The sequence below is a fragment of the Eretmochelys imbricata genome, chromosome 11 (assembly GCF_965152235.1).
Source record: "Eretmochelys imbricata isolate rEreImb1 chromosome 11, rEreImb1.hap1, whole genome shotgun sequence".
Taxonomy (NCBI): Eukaryota; Metazoa; Chordata; order Testudines; family Cheloniidae; genus Eretmochelys; species Eretmochelys imbricata.
This window is the reverse complement of record NC_135582.1, coordinates 11406070-11428722: the sequence shown is the minus strand read 5'-3', so window position 1 is coordinate 11428722 and position 22653 is coordinate 11406070. Positions and strand designations below refer to the sequence as shown.

The 22653-nt window shown below is 37.4% G+C and overlaps 1 protein-coding gene across 1 annotated transcript in view; it reads left to right on the top strand.

Moving 5' to 3' along the window:
- HACD2 (3-hydroxyacyl-CoA dehydratase 2) overlaps positions 1–16885 on the top strand; it is a 43606-nt gene extending 26721 nt beyond the window's left edge. Inside the window, exons 4-7 of the mRNA XM_077830059.1 lie at positions 1515–1603; positions 8500–8621; positions 10628–10806; positions 13548–16885. Of these exons, the coding sequence (XP_077686185.1) occupies positions 1515–1603; positions 8500–8621; positions 10628–10806; positions 13548–13630 (473 nt within the window). The 3' untranslated portion in view covers positions 13631–16885. The remainder of the gene's footprint in view (positions 1–1514; positions 1604–8499; positions 8622–10627; positions 10807–13547) is intronic.
- Positions 16886–22653: the final 5768 nt, after the last annotated feature.

The following is a 22653-nucleotide window of genomic DNA, read 5'->3' as shown; positions in this document are numbered from 1 at the left end:
CCTTGTGGTAGAGCACTTGCTCTGTGTGGCACTGCAGCACCTTTGCCTCAGTCTGCCCAAGGGAGTCTTCAGCACACTTTGGTGATGGATATGAGTTAGCTGTCTGGCTAAGTCACTGAGAATTCAAACCCTTCCAGAATAACTGCCTCCCCAAGCCCAAGTCCAACATAAACACAGACTAAAGGAATTTTCATCCCTGCTTGGCTCAGCTTTCAACCCCTTTCTTTCAGGCCTTAATGGCCCCAACAGGTCCTGGTAACAAATCAAACTAACAGTCTGTGTCACGCCTCCCTTCCCCTCCCCTCAAGGAGACTCTGGCAGACAAGTCTTCAGATGGCTCTTGGCCCACCCATGTTTCTTACACAACATGGGAACTGCTAGTCTCTTTTTTTTTTCCCGGTCAGTCCCAAACTGAGCTGGTTCTTTCCTATTAACTACTCCCTGCAAGCCTGACAGCTCTTGCAGGTGAAGTGGGCTGAGCTGATTGAGCCCACAGCAGCTTGTTAACCCTTCCTGGACTGAATGGGATTTGTATAACCTATCAGGCTCCTAAATGACTAGGCAAACTATAGGGTTTTTTCAGCCCTTTTTCTGTATATTTTGAGCTACACAGGAGTTCTATCAGACTGCATTTCAGAAATCTACCTACCATTAATACATGGATAACATTGAAAAGTGCCATGCCTCAGTTATTTTTCTTTCCTTAGATTGGGTGCCTTGGTTCTTTTCATCACTCCTACTACTTTGTAATGCCTGAATTAGCTTTTTTGAGGTCTGTACTGCATGTCTGATGAAAAATCTATTCTTGTGAAATTCTTTTTTTTTTGTCAGTTCCTTCTGAACCTTTCCACATGCTTGCCTCTCGTTTCTTTTTCTAGTTCCTCACCAGTCTTTATTCATCTCCAAAGCACTTCTGGTGCTAGATGTTTGCAGTAATTTGTGTTCAGTTAACATAAGAAAAGGCATACTGGGTCAGACCAGTCATCCATCGAATCTAGTATTCTGTCTTCCAACAGTGGCCAATGAGCTCTCCTGCCGGCAAAATAAAACCATCCCCAAAGAGCAGCAGTAACGCATCTCCTACTGACAAAGTGCTGTCCATACCAGTTTTTCATCAGTAAAACTTTTGTTGGTCAAGGGTATGTTTTTTTTCACACCCCTAACTGACAAAAGTTTTACCAACAAAAGTGCAGTGTACACATAGCCTTGCTCACCCAGTTTGTTCCTTGAGTATTAAGGTCTGTGCCATACTCTTTGCAGCAAGACAGATTATTTCTTATTTGTATTAGGATAGTGCCTAAAGTCCCAATCAAGGCATCCCATTAGTACAAACACATCATGAATACAGTCCCTGCCCTGAAAATTTTGCAGTCTAAATTAAAGTTCATGCTCCTGTGTTCTAAAAATTCAGCTTTACTGCAGTTTTGCTAAATAACATTGTGCTTTAGTAAATCTGTCTCTTTCTCCAAAATAGTAAAACTGAGTGTATTTATCAGTCCTAAAATATCTTTCAGGCATTGTTCCCTCTTCTGTTGTCCTGACTGCTTTCCAAGTGATGTCAAGGGTCTTCCTGACATGGGCTGTAACACACAGTGTAAAGGAGGTAAGTTTAAGCTACAGGAGAGAGAATGAAAGGGTAATGAGAAGGTGCTACAAAGACGCATCAGTCACTTTTCTTTAATTTTAAATATGTTCTTCTCTGCTGCCCCACATCTGAATGGTTTATATGAGAGCTCTATACACCACAAAAAATATATTTGACTACAGTTTACATGGTATTTACATGTTACACGTTGGTGTTTTCTTTGATCACTTCTCTGTCTTCCCATGCTTAGTTTAAGGGAGTCTTACATTTTTGACACAATAATTCCACCTGTATTCAGAATATTTAGGCAAATGAAATGATGGGAAAGGGTTAATTTCTGGTATTTCACTTTACTTGTGGTGGCCCTCTATATAGAGGTGATAATCAGAATGAAATAACTTGCTTCTGTTCCAAATACTATTGGATCTCATTGGTCAGAAGCATCCCTATTCTGGCCCACAACCATGACCACCATCTTGGACTTTAGGTTTTTTTGATAGCTGAAATAAGCTCTTTTACTTCCAAAATTACCATTACACCACTGGTCTGGAGTTTGATGGGGGCTAGAAGGGGTGTAATATTAAGTTTTCTAGTTATCCAACGGTAGATTCTTCTGGAAAATTCCTGTAAACAGGTGATGATTCTAGAAGAGCCAGTGAGGGATTGTCACTATGTCTTCAATTGCGATTCCCCCTTTAAATTTGTAATTTCCATTTACTAAACTTACTGTCCTAAACCCAAGATCCCACTTTTTCAGTATATCGTTTTGAACTGGGCAATGCCAAACCATTGTTACCTGAATCTTGCTACTATATGGTATTCCTTTCTACTGTGTGTCTGATCCTGCTTTCATTAAATGTAATAGTAAAATTAACTTTTGTTTTGAGTTGGAATAGGATTAAGAATTGTAGGTGTCTTTGCATTGTTTTCCTGAACGATATTTCTAATATTCTGTTCTTTTTACTGAGGATGGAATATTTTTCAGATAATTTGTTACATTTAAGAATCATAGAATATCAGGGCTGGAAGGGACCTCAGGAGGCCATCTAATCCAACCCCCTGCTCAAAGCAGGACCAATCCCCAACTTTTGCCCAGGTCCCTAAATGGCCCCCTCAAGGATTGAACTCACAACACTGGGTTTAGCAGGCCAATGCTCAAACCACTGAGCTATCCTTAAGAGAATATTCCTTTTATCATAATTAGTGTATATTACAGTAGGTCCCGAAAGTATGTACAAAACAAGTGGAGGAAAAGAATATGATATACAAGCAAGGTGATCAAGATAGTGATTAGCACATATTTTATTGGAATCATGATTTTGCAGATTTTCTAATAATCCTTTCCACTAGTTCATTTGATAAGCAAAATAATATTTAAACATTTTTCTTAATAAAATCCAAAACACCTATGTGAAAACATCTGCTCTTCCTCTGACAGATGTATCTGTGGGATGCAAGTATAGTAATGTTCCAGTCCCTGTTGACTCCAGCAAAAAAATAGCACCAGAAATGGCTGCCAGATTTCAAACAAGCAAAATGGGATTCTGAGACTTCAATTAGGAGCAAAGAATTAATGTTTATATTTAGATGTATCTTAAGATACGTCTACACACCACAAGTGAAAATATTATTGTTAGTTCTATAGTGCCATTGGGATGCATGGTGCCTTGTAAACAAGAATAATTATATAGAAATTATCCACATTGGAGAATTTCTTCATTATCTTGGCACTAAAATATTAAGGATTAGATTGCCTAGACTACTTTTTTAATATCCCCAAAGGTAGGGTGAGGATAGTGAAGATTCATATGGGATGCTGGCTTCAGGCATTGTAGTTAAACTACCCTGAGACAGTGACTAAAAGAAAGTGGTAGCAGGTCAGGTGAGGAGATGATCTATGGACACCAGATTCCAGATAGACATGGTGCTGTAATGTCTGGTATTTAGCGTCATGAGTGTTCATGCGTCCAATGAAGTGAGCTGTAGCTCACAAAAGCTTATGCTCAAATACATTTGTTAGTCTCTAAGGTGCCACAAGTACTCCTTTTCTTTTTTGAGTGTTCTGCTTTTTCTAAAGGGCTGTCTGCACAAGTGATCTCCTTGATGAAGTCCAGGATTAAATTTACGCACCTTTATGGATTTTGTAAGACATAATATGTATATGCATGATGAGGTTTTTTAAATAAACTTCAATTTTGCTGTTGAATTTCTTGAGTTAGAAGCATTTAATATCCTGCTTTCCAGAGTGCTTGCAGATATGATAGATTCTTCGAAAGAAGAAACATCAGTACTACATTCTTCCTCTTTACATTGACCATCTAGAAACTTATTCTGATATGATCTGAAGCATGAATCTTGCTGTTAACACGTTTGTGCTTCTCATGATTTTGTTGGGTTGGTGCTGTCATGTTTATAGATATATTAACTTATAGCTGCATGATAGACTTCTGTTAAGCTTTGTATGATGATGTATGGCGAGGAGGGGAGAGATTAGCTTATTTTCTTTGCGTCAGATAGGACTGGCAGTTGTTAGCTTTATAGAGAAAGTCCAGCATGTGTTGCAATATTTGCTCTCCAACAGTTATTTGTGAAGTTTCGTTACACCCTGAGTTGAGTGTGCTTGGCCTCTGTTGTTTGGTGTGTGCCAATATTGTGGTTCCAAAGAAAAAAGGGAAAGAGAGTGGTTAAAGCAAAACACTGGTCAAAAAAAAGAGTAAGGGTAATAATGGGGAGCCTTCCAGTTCCATGTCATATATTTGAATCTATGTAGAGCCGTAGAACCATGCTATCATGTGATGGCTTTTTGGTTGCCCATTTGAAATGCAACTTGATGATTTTTCTCCAGTTCCAGTGGAAAGGTGTTCATATCAGTATTGGCACCCTTATTAGTGATCTCATCAGAAAGGTCAGGAATTGATGACATGAAGACCAATATATATTTTATTTTTAGAGGTGGTATTTCCAAAACAGAATAGAATTCTATTGGATCCTTGCAATCTCTGTCTGTCTTTTATAGTATCTTGGGTGGGTAAGTGGAAGATATCAGGTTCCGAGTCTGTGATATCTTTCACCAGCAATCAAGTATACTAAAAATTACTTGAAAAGAAAGACTGCCAATTGAATAGGTTAATATCCTATTTATTATATTATTATCATTGGGACTGCAAGAGCTTTTATCAGGGCTGATAAAATAAGAAAAAGCCCACACTAAAAAGATCAAAACTCTCAATGACAAAACACTGTAGGCCTGTAGACCATTATTTACATTGATGTAATAATACTTGCACTGACATAAAACTGGAGTAACACAAAACACTGGAGCAACTCATGTATCAGGCCCTGTATATCTATTTGGAACCCCACATTTTCTTTGTAAAGATAATAAAACAGGATTGGAAATTACCCTTATAATTAACATTTGTATAATGTTTCCTTTCTAAACACCCACCCATTTTCAATCCTCTATCACTTCCCAAAATATTCACATTGTGGACTGAAATTTTCCAGAAAGGCTTTCTGCTCAAAGATTATTCTTGGTTTTTAAACTTTGAGCAAAACAATTCAGCCATTTTGAGTATAAGAGAACCTTTTTACACATCATAAAAATCAAAAAGCATGAAGAACTCCCTTTTTCTTCTTCGCCCCCAACCTTAGGACATCTTTCATGCGTATGCATGAGGGCAAACAATTAAGGTTGGATAAATGACCTTATTTTGTCATATTTCTTGGATTCTGAACGTTAACTTTACATCCCAGCATAGTCTTTTTTTTTGTTTTGACTAATATAAAGATTGTCTCCTACTTGTAATTGTGCCGGTAAGCTAAAATAAATCCAAGACCTTTATTGGTAATAAATCAATTTGAAATAGCTTTTAACAGCAATTTATATCTGTGGTCTGAACAGCTTAGTTAAGAAGCTTGTTAAATCATCAGTCATATTAAGAGTATGTAATATACTTTGAACAAATATCTAGGACTGCATTCCAAAGCCTACAGGAAGAAACAGGTATTTTAAAAATTAAAATTAAAAAGAGGAGTATTAATGAGTGCAAATGACTTTTGAGGATGGCAATAGGCTGCTGGGTTTGTAAAGTCTTGCTGTCCCTTTTTTGTGCTCCCCTGGATTATTTCCTTTTAAGGAAAGTAGAGGGGATGATACTTTTGCGGAATTAACCGTAGCTGTGTCTAATCGAATAAGACTCTTGAGATATTGTTTAGTAAATCAAGCCCTTGAGGTTTGGTAATGTGCCTCTTGGACAAATTCAAATGTCTAATTCAGTTAAAGTGTCCAAAAACGCAGAACGAGGAGTTCTAGCTATGATAAATAGATTTCCAGTATATCTGTCAGTAAGTAACTGGTACCTAATTCTTTGTGGTGATATAAAGAACTATCTTAGCCAAAAACGATGAAGAAAATGAATACTTAATCTGTGGCTTTGCTGCAAAGAAAAGACTGTTGGTTGAGAACAGTTTTAAAACGGTTCAGGCATGCCTTCTGCTGAACTGGCTTTTAGCATTCTTTGACCAACAGGTGTGGACTCTGGTTTGAACACAGTTCTAAGACATCATCCACATTGGTTGGTAAAATGGTCTTAGCAATGATTGGTAGAGCAGGGTTTCATGTTTCCATATACAGCTGTTCTTGGTGTAGACTGGGAATGAGAGGACTATGACTTCAGAAATCAATGGCAACAGAAAAGTTATACCATAGAATTAGATCAGAGCTATCTAGGTTCTTTTCCCCCACTTATGGCAGTATATTTAATCACCCACTCCTAGTACCAGTTTCTTGGCACCCTTCCCCCATACTCCCACCATTTTATGCTCCTCAAGTGATAATTGATGTCCCACATCCACAGTAATCCACTCCTCCTCCTTGATTCAAGGGACAGAGATCAGAACAGCATGTGAATCTTAACTTTCATCAGGGTACATCCTTTTCCCAACACGAAATAAATAGGCAGACTTGAACTCACCAAATGCTGCTCCTGATTTGACCAGAAGGGGCACCTATGGAATGCTTTGAAACTGCCTGTCCCTGGAAATAGGAGTAGTCTGAAATACTATTACAAGCAACATGATCATGAATAATAGCAAAAATGTTTTCTAGAGTTGCTGTTTTTTCTTATGTAATGCTATCTGTGTTTGCAGTCTGAGTGTAATAAAATAACATCTTCTTTTATGTGTTGTCCCATGAGTTTTTGACAAGTGAACATATGATCAGCCCTATAATACGAGCAAACATTTCCCCTATGCCCATATATTTTCTTGTTCCTCTTTTTGTGTGTGTGCATGTACTTTACCCAGGGTGAATTGTGTGTGTACCACCCACACCTACTGACTTCCTTTTCCTCTTTTAAGAGTTGGAGAAAAAAGGAAAATATGCACGTACCAGTTGGTGAGCTGTTTTGCTTTTGTTGTTCTACAGTCTAGTGAAATTGGGCTCACGGTGTTCACTAACAGCAGAGAAAATTCATGACATTTTTCTCCTGGAAGAAAACTGTACATAAAAATGTTTGCTGAAATAAGCTATGTATTAGAGCTTTTTCCCATTTGTAATGCAGTTTTGTGGCCACATAAGCTGCCCCATTATTGCTGTCCCTTATTGAATTTGTGCTTCCAAATCTAAGCTTTCTTTTAAAAAAAACTTATTGTTGTGAAAATACATTTCAAAATGTGAACTGAGTGAAATTGATGCAGTGATGTCTTTCTGAAACAGTATGTCTTAGAAGAGCAAAATGGCCCATTCTTCTTGTATATTTCAATGTATTTACAGTTAAACCTAATGATGCTTTAAATATCAATGTTAACAATTTCACTGCTCCTAATTTTAGCAGAAATTACACTGGATGTAGTAGCAGAAATTGGGACAAGGTGCAGTGAGGCAGATAGTTGTCAAGTTTACTGAGGTAGCTAATGAATCCTCTCCCCCACACACACAGACACACAAAGGTTGGGGGCAGGAGGGAAAAGGAGATAAATCTTTTTTTGCAGTGCCAAAAGTTTCAGCTTTCTCATTAATGCACAAAACTAAAATAGAATCCCATGCCTTCCTGGGTGCCAAAAGCTCTATTTTCTCAGATGAGGCTATCAACCTCCAATTTCCCGCCTGACAACTTCAGTGGTGCAGTTAATGCTTTTTATTACACTACGTGCATCGTGCTGAAAACGAAATATTTAGGGCAGTGTAAATCTATTTATATGGCTCCCATCACCATAGTGAATGAGCACCTCACCATTTTTAATGTATTTATCTTCACAACAGACATGTGAGGTAGGGAAGTATTATTGTCCCCATTGTATAGATGGGGAACTGAGGCACGGAGAGGCTAAGTGATTTGCCCAGTCAATAGACCATCCTCCCTCTCCTAACTGAACCTAAGAGACCCTCCCCACCGAGGTTGGGGAGGTGATAAGGGATGGGTACAAGCCCGGGGATTCAGGCAGTGCAAAATTATTCCATGGGGCTTTTGCACATCATTTAGGCCTAAGGTGTTGCATAGGATGGTGGGGCCATCAGTGTAGCTCATAGTGATAAGAGGTAGGTTTCCATACTTTTAAATTATATTTTCTATTTTTCTTCAGAATTTTTCACTATTGGGAGAGTATTTAGAATTAACAAGGAAAACTTACTAAAGCACCATGTTCATCTTCAAGTGAATCTTTGAATCAAATCAAGTGAATTTGTTAGTCTCTAAGGTGCCACAAGTACTCCTTTTTGTTTTGCGAATACAGACGAACATGGTTGCTACTCTGAAACAAGTGAATCTTTGGAACTCACTTTCTTAAATAAAAGCAATAAAACAAGGTGTAAGGGTGGATTATTCTGAGAACTATTTCTTGTCATGTGAGTAGTTAACAATTTATAATTTCTGAAGTTGTTGTACTGTATCTTTTCTTCCTCTCTTTAATAGGTACAGAACGAAGATAGTGTCCTCTTATTTGTTGTTGCCTGGACGATCACTGAAATTATCCGTTACTCCTTTTATACATTTAGCTTATTAAACCACCTCCCTTACCTCATCAAATGGGCCAGGTAAGATGCATAAAAGGAAGGTTGACCTTTGCTGATATTTTACTGACTTGACAGGAAAGTTTATATAACCACACAGAAAATTAGTCTAATGAGCATGGAAAATAATTGTTGGACGCATTTTTGATTATTAGCTGACAGTAACCACCTCATAGCCACAAGCGGATATGTCTCCATGTCCAGCTGTTGCTCCCCTCAGGCAATTTGTGTGCTTAAAATCTGTTAAATAGAAGTTGACATTAATGATCTTTAATTTCTCCCAATTGGAGACTTCATATCCAAAGTGATTATGAAAGAAATAAAAATTCTTGTTATACACTTAGTTTGATTTTTTTTTTTTTTTTTTTGGTGACCAGTGATGCAAGTGTCAGATATTATATTTGCTTTTTTCCATAATCAGTGGTCTATAGTGAATTGATGTACTAATTTTCTATACTAGCTCAGAAGAACAATAAGAGGGTTGTAATCCAATAGATCAGACTGATTATTTTGCAGTGAGAATCAAATGTGGACTTTTTTGGTTGCTCAGCAGTGCATAGTGAATATGAATACCAATGTTAAGATTCTAGCTAAATGGGAGCATGGAAATTTAAGAACACTGTCAACTCAAAATCTAGCAATAAAAAATAATTTTTGAGGTACTATGCTTGCTTCTGAGTCCTCCTGCCAAATTATATAGTTTTAAAGTAATTTTCTTTTTGTATGGGTCTTTCACACAGTAGTGAGGAAAGAACATAAAGAAATCTCAGTCAGCCTGTTACAAGTTTCTCTGTTATCCTTTAATAAACTAATTTTGGTAGCTGAACATCAGTGATATAATAAATGTGTCAAATGTCTTTATCTTACAACAGGCTCCTATGTTATCTATGCTACAAGTATCTCTATTTTAAAGGAACATGACAATTTAAAAGAAAAGGAGTACTTGTGGCACCTTAGAGACTAACAAATTTATTTGAGCATAAGCTTCCGTGAGCTACAGCTCACTTCATCGGATGAATGCAGTGGAAAATACAGTGGGGAGATTTTATATACACAGAGAACATGAAACGATGGGTGTTACCATACACACTGTAACGAGAGTGATCAGGTAAGATGAGCTATCTTTGTATCTCGTTACAAAGATAGCTCTTCTTACCTGATCACTCTCATTACAGTGTGTATGGTAACACCCATTGTTTCATGTTCTCTGTGTATATAAAATCTCCCCACTGTATTTTCAACTGCATTCATCCGATGAAGTGAGCTGTAGCTCACGGAAGCTTATGCTCAAATAAATTTGTTAGTCTCTAAGGTGCCACAAGTACTCCTTTTCTTTTTGCAGATACAGACTAACACGGCTGCTACTCTGAAATATGACAATTTAAAAATCACACTTCTGTCTGAAAATGTTTATTTACTATTGTTATACGTTACCCCCTTTTATAAGATGACTGTAACTGAAAGAGAGGGAAGAAAAAATTTATAGCACTCTGTGTTTTTGTCAGTTTCACTGTTTCCCAGTTTTAGACAGTTTCCTTTGTTTGTAAAGATATTTTATATAGCAATAAGGCAAAATGTCTTTGTAAAAGGCAGATGTGATGGAAAATGCTCCAGCTGGCAGTGGCTCAGGGACAGGTGTTGTACCTGAAACTACTTTTAACTCTTTTATAGACAAGATTTCAAGCAGATATGGACTCTTAAGCAAGTTAACTATCAGTAGCAGGTGGTTCAGAAATGTGAATTACAATTTTACAGGGTTATACTCAAATATAATTTGCAGCTTATCAAAGGCACTTCTGCATTCAGTCAAATTTGGTCGTTGGTTTGAACATTTTACCTTGGCGATAGCAACATACTTTACTGTGCTCTAATCAAATACCAATTAGTACTGAAATAACAAGGCAAATATTAAATTTGTTTGTAGTGATTGAAAAGTGGAGTAACCATAACATAATTTAACAAATAATTTCACTTATAAGAGTTTTGGACTGATATTTTTTTTATGCCTTTCCCTAAATGTTTTGTTCTAGGTACACACTGTTCATAGTACTGTATCCAATGGGAGTCTCAGGCGAATTACTCACAATATATGCTGCTTTGCCCTTCGTCAGACAGGCTGGCTTGTATTCCATTAGTTTACCTAACAAATACAATTTTTCCTTTGATTACTATACATTCCTGATCCTGGTTATGATCTCTTATATTCCAAGTAAGTACACCATTGTGTTAGGGTTTTGTGTGAAAACAGTATATGCAAAGCTAACTGAGAAATGGAGTGATTAAACTGTATACATAGCTAGCTAGCTTTATGGGTAGCAACATACTTTTCTGAAAGTTTCTTAAAGAAAAGAGATCAGACAAAAGTAGAACTACAGCAGTCAGTATTTACCAATGTTTACCACATAGTGGTAATGGAGAAACTAGGTTTTTTTTATCTATACTTGAAATATAAAATAATTGTTGTATTTTTTGGCAAATATTGACTTTTTAAATGATTTTTTTCTCTGCTGCTCTCTTTCATTTATGGGACTTACTTGTTCTGAACATTTAGTCTATAGTTATAAGAAACAATTTTATTTGTTTATTTTTTGGTTATCTCTTCATGACTTTTCCAGTAGTTAAGTAGATGAGTGGCAGATTTGCTATCCTCACAAAAACTGCAGAGCAGTGCACTTTTGCTCAAACAAAAATAGTCTTTGTGGGGAACACTGTTTTTGTACGCATCAGGGATGCGTCTTTAGCTATCTTGAGGGGGAGAGGCAGTCTGAATCATAATTTAGAAAGATATAATGTAGGTCTTGTTTTTCTTTGGTATGTGGTGTTTTAAAGTAAAAGACCTGTAACCAATACAATTATACATTGAATCTAAAATTCAAAAGAATGTAGTAATAATGCTGTTGGTGTCTATTTAGCTATTTCTACAGCTGTTTTTTCTCTGAACTTTTTATTATCTATGTAGCCTTCTAGTCTATGCAGAATGATGCATCGTATCCTAAGTAAGATTTAAACTTGAGCAGTGTTGAATTCTACAATCAGCGCTTATAATCTTCTAAGTAAGGCTTCTTATGAATCTTGATGTCACAAAAGTCATAAACTTTTCCATCTGCTATGAAAACTGCATTTCATTCATTTGTGTCAGAGAATGATATATTTGGCATAGCTCCAAAGAGGCAGAGTAACTTTGGATTTATTTACATAAAAAGAAGGAAAGTCTCACTTTTTCACTTCCATCCATCCACTGGAATAGTTAGATTGTAGTTGGTGGAACCAAGTGGGGTGGTGGAAACTGAGCCTTCAGAACAATTTCTCTAGATCTCACCCTTAAAATAGCTCAGTTTTGGGGCAGCACTTGCCCCTTCCAATAATATGTTCTGTTTTCAGTGTAGATTCATCAGTGTATTCAGATATGTACAGAATTTTTAAACTAATAATCCAACAATGCGAATAGTTTTTTTGATCACCCTGGTAGATAAGCATCAAAACATTCATGACATATGTCTGCTATTGTTCAACTTGTACTAGGTGTCTTCTTGCATAAACTTGTAGCCTTTGGTATTTTGGAAGCACATGAGAATTAAGATTCAGTTGTCAAATCAGTTTATTCAGTTCATTCTTTCTGACCCAACTTCACAAGTCTGCTGTCCCTCCACAAAAGCCCCACACTTTATGGAAGTCTGTCTAAGACTGGAGAAAATAAACGTAGGACCTATGTTTTCCTGACCACTGAAAACTTCGGAAATACTGAGGTTACAATGACAGAAAAATTTTGAAAACTTCTCATTGAAAGTAATACAATTAATTTTCCTTATAATTGCAGCTCCACTTCATGAAAACCTTTAGTTTTGAAATGAAGGTCCTGTCAAATTAGCTTCGGACCAAAATAATTCTCTCATGAAAATCTTGATTGCTCATAATGGATCCTATGCATGACAGACTTCCTGCATTTGTTCAAGTTTCATTGGAATAATTATGCAACAATGTGTTTCTTACTAAGTAATGTATCCCTCAACACTAGTTTCCCTGGAGTGCAGGAGTATAATCTGGAATTCAGTCAGGTGGGAGACAAACTAAAGGGGGACGGGGGAGAGGATTGTGAGAAACAAAGTGAAAGAAGTCGGAGCAGAGAGTGCTGATTTATAAACAACCACCTTGAAACCTTTTTTAGTGCACAATTTAAATAGCCATGGGCTGATCTGTTTTGCATAACAAGATCTTGGAATACACAGTTGACATAATCTAGGCTGACACTAACCTTAACGGGCTCCCATGGTTCACTAGGATGAACTGATCTTGAGCTCGTGTTTAGAACTAGTGTTCAGGCTTGTTTAGCTGTTCATATCATATGTGCATGATTTCAGTCTCACATTTTGTTCCCCCATTCTGCAAATACTATAATTTATTGTATAAATACAATCTTACTCCACTCTCTGACCCTCCTTCAGGATCAAAGAAACTGTACCCAATTCATTGTCTTTCTGAGATCTATTTCTCCCCCTCCCCCCCCCCCCCCCCGAGCCTTTTCTTCCTATTCTGTGTGTGCAGTTCAGGAACCTTTTCATCCTATGTGTGTGTTCAGCTCCTAGTTAGATATATAGTCTGGCAAACTCACTCTGATGCCAGTGTTCTGCTGTGTAATCTTGACTGTTCCTGCATACCTTGGAGTGAAGATCTACATTGAGGCATGCAGAAAAAGAGTGTAGTAGTTTGTCTTTGAAATAAAAAAGATCATACTGGCAAAAACTGATGCATGGTACTTGAAGTCTGTAGGGACAATAGTGTGCATCATCCACTGCCTCTCTATTTTTCTCTATGATTTTTGATGAGAACGTGGAAAAGCAATTTATTTTCAAAGAGAGGGGGTTGACCTTGAATGTATGACTGTAAGTGTGTCATGTTCAAACACAAACCTGATTTCATACTTTTATTTACATAAGTCTATTCTCTTTTCAGTCTTTCCTCAGTTGTATTTCCACATGCTACATCAGAGGAGAAAGGTACTTTCCTATACAGAAGAACACAAGAAATCTGAATAATTCCAGCTCTTTTTCAGAACTTTTCACACACCAAAATGCTGCAGACTTTCAGTAACCCAGCACATTTATATAAAATAAACCAGGAGTGTAAAAATTAAATAGGAAGTTTAAAAAAAATGTAGAAAGAATAACTAATGTGATGATTTTCTTGAAATTTCACTATGTAAAACACTAGAATATCATTTTCAGCATGCATTGCTATGAGAAATTTATGTGGCTTTGACTTTTTAGCCTTTTATGTTTCTTTAATTTATATGCTAACAAGACTTCAGTTTATCACTTGACACCTGAAAGTTACAAAATGAGTGATAAGTTGAACCCACTAAGTGCAGTGCTTGAATTGGATAATATATATTGAATTGAATAATTATATTATTATTGTCATTGCTTTTTAAAAGCGCTTGACTACATGCCAGAAATTGTATGTATTGCTGTAGAGGCAAACTATATTCTCTGGAATGCTCTAAGATTTTGGCTGGGACTCCAGTAACCAGGCAGATTGTTTAAATCTAGCAAGAGAATTTCCTAACTTGAAAGGCAAGTGGGAGGGAGAGCAGGGAAGCAATTATTGAAACTGAAGGGAAATGTGATTCTCTAGGAATTTAAAAAGTACGGTGTCCTACCAGCATATGTTATCTAAAGATTTAACTGTTTATTACCTCAAGCTCTGTTCCAGTATTGTTCTTACAGAGCTGTAATATTGCTCTGAAATATTAAAACTGCCTTGAGTACAGCAGCCTCAGATCACTTTTTTGAAATACATAGGGGGGAAAAGTGTAATTTTAACTTTTCTGAAATAATTGGGTAAAGCAATGTCATCAGTCATGGACCTGTACAGAGTGACACCAAGACATGTCACTCGGTTGCTCAGTGTTTTCGTCCCTTTATGGCTTTAAATTATCCCCATAACTTCTAACTGTTGTCCACTAGCTCATTTAACCTCTTTTGTTAACACACTTGTAAACAGAGAAGATTCAAATACATTTCTGACTTTCAACTTTAAGAATAAATGTACACAATCACAGTCTAAATATGTTCTATACAGAGCCTTTTTCCAAATTGTGTTTTGCCGCTTGAACTTAAAGATGAATAGGCAACAATTTCAGTGATACTGTTAAATCTAATTTTAATGATGCTAGTAAGCTGAACATTTCTTTTTTTAAATGTAGTCATTCATAGAGGGGCAGTATTTCCATGAACAGATTTATAGTTACATTTGTTTTAGGTTTTTCTGAAGAAGAAAAAATCTAAATCTTTTCATTACTACTTTTTATTTTTGTTGGCAATACTGTTTCTTGTTCCATTGAAAAAGTACAGCTGAATTTTATCAGTGCTCAAAATGGTAAAGAGCTTTCGATATGTAAATAGCGAAACCTTATAATGCAGCAGAAATGATACCATGGCAACACTGGGGAGGGGAGAAAACCTAGAGATAATAGTACTGGTCTGTTTTAGAGAAATATAGCAGTGTGTTTGATTTACTGTACAAAATAATGTAAATGTACGTCTTTATTGACCAATAAATCTCTCCTCCTACCCCCTTCAGATTGGCTATCCAGGTTAATTATAGCCTGTGTTTTCAAATGGAGGAACCCAAATACATACATAGACACATAAATCACAATGGCCTGAGTTTCACAAGTTCTGAACACTCAGAGCTCCCATTTGAAATCAGTGGGAATTCTGGATGCTCAATTCCTTTGAAAACCAAGCCACCTCGATTTAGATGACTAAATATGGAGTTAGGAGTCTAACTTTAGACTCCCATGTCTAAACATTTTGGCCTATGTGAATGATATATGAAATGGGATACGTTAGCTATATTGATGGGAAGGAGGCTTGTACAATAGTTTTAATTAAATGGCTTTGGGTTTGCTAAGAAGCAGAGAGATTGCCACGAATTTTTGAGAATGGGGAGAAGGCTCTGTATAATTACCTATTTAGTTAGATAAGTTTTTATATTTTGGGATTTTATCACTTCTCTACCAATAACACAATACCATATATAAAGGTAATTGACCACACATGTAAATGAACTCCTACATTTTTTTTAAAAAATGGAACTAGCATTCGCAGATGTGAAAAATACATTGTTTTGGTTATAAGAAATCTCGTCATCAAACAAAAACCTATTCAAGAATTCAGTACTCCACGTTTTCAACATGTAAAATGCATTCCTGCTGTACTTACTCAGACTAAACTCCTGTTTTAGTTGGTAGAAGTTCATCCTGAATAAGGACTGCAGAATCAGGCCCCAAGATATCTTTTTAATAACTGGTTTCTTTGCTCATAATACTAATTTTCTTTTTATAAAATGAGAATGAACATACATTCTGTGAAGTGTGTATCTGTCACTGATATTTAATTCATTTATGTGAACCTAATAGTGGAGGGTTTCATAGGTACTTTATTTGGTATAATCTAGACAGTTCTTTTTCATAAACTGTTTACTTGACTCACATACTTTCTCCATTCCACTGGTATCATCAGACTGCTACAGCAGATATCTGCTTCTGCGTTGATGGTTTTCATGATGTGCATAATAGTTTGTATACAGGTTACTAACTTGTGTCCTACCGTGCTTCTTTATCCAAGTTTGTCATTACTATACATGGAAGAAACACCTTGGTCCTTCCTAGTAGACAGTGTACACCTGGAAGGAAATTTTGTAGAAATTTTCATAGTATAATTTACAGTAAAATGCAAACTAAAGGTGCAGATAAATTGTAATTTTTCACAATGTGATGCTTCTATCAAAATTTTTTTTATTTACCAGTGAAGATTGGCATTTGTGTGGACCACTCTGCAAAATCATTTTAAAGTAATCTTTCAAGATACAAATATTCATGAATATACATCAAATCAGGTATATGTTGGTGCATATTGATATAATGAAATTTGGATGAAAACTGTACGTTATATACAGTCGTTTTTGTATTTTTGTATGTTGTGAAGAATAAAATTGTAATTTTATAAGTCTTTGATTTACTAAGATAATTATAAGTTAAATGTATTTTTTTGTATATGTAGGAACCAGATATTACATGGAGCTCTGAAATACTAAGCTTAGACTTTTTATGCATGTTTGGAAGATATTTCTACCAGATGTTAATGTAGTGAAACAGTTTGTTCACTAAATATTAATTTGTGTTGTTGCATTGTGTAATAAATGGATTCTGTGCTCTTTGCCTGGCTTTGAACTACTGACCAGTGATACTAATTTCTGTAATCCAAATAATAAAATTATGGATGAAATATGGAGTGTTGGTAGTATGTAAGGAAAAAAGCATAAATATATTTGAGTATGCAATAGCAGATGGTTAATCCTTAATAGTTATTGCTGTGTACTGTACACAATATATTTTTTCTTACAGTTTGTAGGAAAATTTTTGGATTCATAACTTTTTGCACTCAGAAGATGGTCTCAACTTAAAATGTAGTAATTAACATTTTATTTTTCAGTTTTTGGAAATGTCCATCACAATGTGTTGAGAACATGTACAGGTCTTTGAATAGAATAAGAGATTTTTTGCTTTTCCATTGCTATCTGCACTATCACAGATAAGTACAACTATTCTTTTAGCACAAGTAATTATGATTATTCTAAATACAATGGAATGTTCTACCAAATGCAAGAGTATTTGGGAGTTCACTTACTAAATATACTGCAAAGTGTTTGCTACCAAGGCAGCTGTCTGGATATTGTCTTAATGTTTTTAACACTTCCTCGGAGAAAGATTTTAAATAGATGTGAAAATTAATGGAATCTAGCTAATATGTTGTAAGCCTCTAACAGGACCTGAGTAACAGTTGGAAAGTGAGTTATTCTGTTCTAGCCCTATGTTTCGCATAGGATTCCACAACTACGGTGATTTTTTGGTTTGCAAAAAGGATGAAATAAAGGACTGTTTTCATGCCCTGTAAAAGCACATGCCCCATGCATGACAGCTGTGACTTAGCACAACTAGTATGTAATTAAAAGCTTCCTTTTCTAACTTTGCTATTGATGTACAGTGCTTAGGCTGAACTCTTCCCAGCTTTGTCTTAGCATAACTAATGGTCAATATTTTCAGTGTCCCCGTTCATATTTCTTTTACCAAATACAGAAAATATGGAGGCAATACTAGTTACCTAGGGTAAAATCTAAAAGCTTTTAAGTATGAGCACCTGGTTTACAGGGGAATTATTTAAAAAATAATATTTAAGTGACAGGTCATGGCAGTTGATGGCCTGAAGCTCAGGAAAAGCTCTGTGCTGGGGTAGGCATAAAATGAAAAGGTGTTGATTTCTACACAATTCCCTTTTATTTAGTATGGAGAGGGCATTTCTGGAGGGTCAGTTCTCTTTACCTTAGAGATGATTTTAGCCATCTGACTACCTGAATATTCCATTCAGCTTCCAATAGCTCTGAAATTCTACTCACCTAAATAGAATTTTTTTTTTTTTTTTTTGGACAAATGAGGAAGATCTTTTCTCAGTACGATAGTAGTGGGTGAGTAAGTAGATTTTCTGCCTGTGCTGGCAAAGTTTGTGACAGTTTTTCAAGGCTAGGTCATAACTAAGCAATAATTACTGGCAGGAAGGGTACCCCTGGCAGTTAAAGACTGGATGGTTAACTTCAGACTCATTTAGTTAGTCACTAATTTCCACATAATGCCCTACTCTAAGAATTTGATGGTGTCAAGGTTCCTCCCCCACTCTGAACTCTAGGGTACAGATGTGGGGACCTGCCTGAAAAACCTCCTAAGCTTATCTTTACCAGCTTAGGTCAAAACTTCCCCAAGGTACAAAATATTCCCCCCGTTGTCCTTGGACTGGCCGCTACCACCACCAAACTAATACTGGTTACTGGGGAAGAGCTGTTTGGACGCGTCCTTCCCCCCAAAATACTTCCCAAAACCTTACACCCCACTTCCTGGACAAGGTTTGGTAAAAAGCCTCACCAATTTGCCTAGGTGACTACAGACCCAGACCCTTGGATCTTAAGAACAATGAACAATCCTCCCAACACTTGCACCCCCCCTTTCCTGGGAAATGTTGGATAAAAAGCCTCACCAATTTGCATAGGTGACCACAGACCCAAACCCTTGGATCTGAGAACAATGAAAAAGCATTCAGTTTTTTACAAGAAGACTTTTAATAAAAATAGAAGTAAATAGAAATAAAGAAATCCCCCCTGTAAAATCAGGATGGTAGATATCTTACAGGGTAATTAGATTCAAAAACATAGAGAACCCCTCTAGGCAAAACCTTAAGTTACAAAAAAGATACACAGACAGAAATAGTTATTCTATTCAGCACAATTCTTTTCTCAGCCATTTAAAGAAATCATAATCTAACACATACCTAGCTAGATTACTTACTAAAAGTTCTAAGACTCCATTCCTGGTCTATCCCTGGCCAAGATGACTACAGACAGACACAGACCCTTTGTTTCTCTCCCTCCTCCCAGCTTTTGAAAGTATCTTGTCTCCTCATTGGTCATTTTGGTCAGGTGCCAGCGAGGTTACCTTTAGCTTCTTAACCCTTTACAGGTGAGAGGAGCTTTCCCCTGGCCAGGAGGGATTTCAAAGGGGTTTACCCTTCCCTTTATATTTATGACACGCCCCCCAAATCTCAGCTAGGGTGAAACACTGGCTGGGATTTCTTCCTGGAGCTCTAGGAAAAACAGAGTTAATAAGACACATGCATCTCTAAATATACTACCAAGTACATAAAGACTAACAATATTTTCCACATCTCAAGGACGATTTTAACCAGTTGATTCTGGGAAACTTTCACGGGAGAGTGCGTCAGCCACTTTGTTAGAAGCTCCTGAGATGTGTTGGATGTCGAAATCAAAATCTTGGAGAGCTAAACTCCACCGAAGAAGTTTTTTGTTAGTTTCTTTGACGGTGTGAAGCCACTTCAGTGCAGCATGGTCGGTTTGCAGGTGGAAATGCCGTCCCCAAACATATGGGCGTAGCTTTTCCAGAGCATAGACAATGGCGTAACATTCTTTTTCAGTGACTGACCAGTTGCTTTCCCTCTCAGACAGTTTTTTGCTGAGAAACACTACAGGGTGGAATTCTTGATCAGGTCCTTTCTGCATTAAAACTGCTCCCACACCACGCTCGGACACATCTGTGGTTACTAGGAACGGTTTGTCAAAATCTGGGGCCCTTAGTACAGGGTCAGACATGAGTGTCGCTTTAAGCTTGTTAAAGGCCTTCTGACACTTTTCGGTCCACTGAACAGCATTTGGCTGTTTCTTTTTGGTTAGGTCTGTCAGTGGGGCAGCGATTTGGCTGTAGTGCGGTACAAATCGTCTGTAATAACCGGCCAAGCCTAAGAAGGATTGAACCTGTTTCTTTGACTTTGGGACAGGCCACTTTTGGATAGCATCCACTTTGGCCTGTAGGGGGCTGATAGTTCCTTGACCCACCTGGTGTCCAAGGTAAGTCACTCTGTTTAGGCCTATTTGACACTTCTTAGCCTTAACAGTTAGTCCTGCCTCCCTTATGCGCTCAAGGACTTTTTGTAGATGTTCCAGGTGGTCTGCCCAGGAATCCGAAAATATGGCCACGTCGTCAAGGTAGGCGACTGCATATTCTCCTAATCCCGCTAGGAGACCATCTACAAGTCTTTGGAAAGTGGCGGGTGCATTTCGCAGCCCGAAAGGGAGTACATTAAATTCATACAGCCCGAGATGTGTGATGAAGGCTGACCTTTCCTTGGCAGATTCATCTAGCGGTACCTGCCAGTACCCCTTGGTTAAGTCCAAGGTAGAGATGAACTGGGCCCGTCCCAGTTTCTCTAATAGTTCATCTGTGCGTGGCATTGGATAGTTGTCTGGGCGAGTTACAGCATTTAGCTTACGGTAGTCCACGCAAAACCGTATTTCCCCATCTGGTTTGGGAACTAGAACCACTGGAGATGCCCATGCACTTTCAGAGGGGCGGATTACACCCATCTGTAACATATCCTGGATCTCCCGTTCTATAGCAGTTTTAGCTTGAGGAGACACCCGGTAAGGTTGGACCCTAATTGGGTGAGCATTACCTGTGTCAATGGAGTGGTATGCCCGTTCAGTCAGTCCTGGGGTGGCTGAGAACGTTGGCGCGTAGCTAGTGCACAGCTCCTGGATCTGCTGTCGCTGCATACGCCCAAGGGTCATGGAGAGGTTCACCTCTTCCACACCACCAGCACTTTTTCAGATGGCTACTAAAGAGCCATTGAAAACAAAATATTAACCTTCTTATATATTGAAAAATTAAGTTGGAGTGCATGCTGTCAGAGCTGTGGTATTCTCTTCACAGTGTCAGTCTTGATGTACCAGTATACTCACCAACTGGAAAACAGAACTTCTCTCTCAACATTCCATTGGTTTATAATTTAAGTAACCTTGTCTTCATTTCTTTAAAACCATCAGTTAAAATATGTATAAAGCCTTCCACTTGTAGGTCACCATTTCCAAGCCAAGACAATTCCAAAATGACACAATAGTTCAGCCTCTATTGTATATCATCATCTGGGTAGGTCTCATTTAATCATTTCACTGCCATTGCAGACGCCTTGGGCCCTAGTGCACCTCAGTGCCTGCTGTTCTCTGCCTATGCAACAAGTCTCCTAAGGACTGTAATACTGTGTCTAATTCTGGTTGTTGCCATGGGGGTGGAGGAGAGGAAAGAGTAAGGGTGTTTAGTGGCCTGTGATATACAGAAAGTCAGAATAGATGATTTGCTGGCCTTAAACTCTGCCACTATGACATTAAATGTGCGCGCTCTCTTAGTCCAGTTCCTTGTTTACAAGCAATCCCAGCCACATGGTACTACTGGGGCTCCTTTATTGGAAGTCTCTGCAGGGGTTTCCTCATATAGATGCTGAACTGCGCCTGTCCCTGTGTGATGGTCTCACCACTTCAGAGTTGAAAGCACCTAGCTATGATGGTTATGGATAAGGTTGTACAGCTGCTACCTGTTGTGAGGACAGACTGAGTCACGCACCTTTCATAAGCACTAAAATCACTAAGTATAAAAATACATTAAAAGATTAAGCTTGCAAAATCAAGCATCTGAAAAATAGGAAATGGCAGCATTAAGGTTACAACCTTACAACCTTGAATTACAACCTTAATTCAGCCCTCTTGTGTGAATGCATTATGATAAGATGGTCTTGTGGTTAAAGCAGTTGAAAGTTACCTTGCAGAATTGAAGAAATTGAATTTTTAAACTGTGTCCCTTTACATTCAGTTCTATGTTGATAATATCCACTTAAAAGCTAATCCTGCATTTCTTGTGGATTTAAAATGCCCAAGAATGCTTCATTTTGGGAGTGCAGGAACAGGCCCTTAATCAGCAAGATGATATCCATGTAGCCTAAGATTGTTCTAAGAAATCACTTTGTGTATGTTTTTCAGTTGCTTTTCATTGTTGTAAAGTTCTGTAAGTGTACACAGCACTACATACAATGGAGAAAGACAAGGGTCCCTGGTGCTGGGAGCTTACAATCTGTGACAAATGACAAAATGCCAATACAAATATGAGATGAAGAATGTTTCAGGTGCCAGAGGGCCTGGAGGAATTGAGGGTGGTGGGACTGACCTAGCAAAGCTTCAAGTGAGTATTAATAGGATTACCCCAACCAGCTTGTACAGCAATTATTTTAGTTATGCTGCAAACAACTTAGATACTAAAATGTTTTTTCTTTTGCTATGATAACACAAATAGAACTTCTGGGTGTAGCTTTTTTCTAGAAATTAAGCTGTGCTCAAGAAATTCTTTCATGTTTCAGTATCTCTTCCCTTAAATAAAGGAAGCAATTGGAACCAGTTTTATCCTCCACAAACTCCACTTATTTTTAAACACAGTGACCTTTTTGATATTCTTTATAATACAGAAAAGGTGTTCATCAGTTTTAGCAGGACAAATACTACATAGTACAATGTAAAAGCACTTATTTGGTATCAAAACAGTTAAAGTCAGGAATACAGTTCGCATCAGATCCAGTTGAGGTGATAGCCTTTCTTATTAGTATTCTTTTTT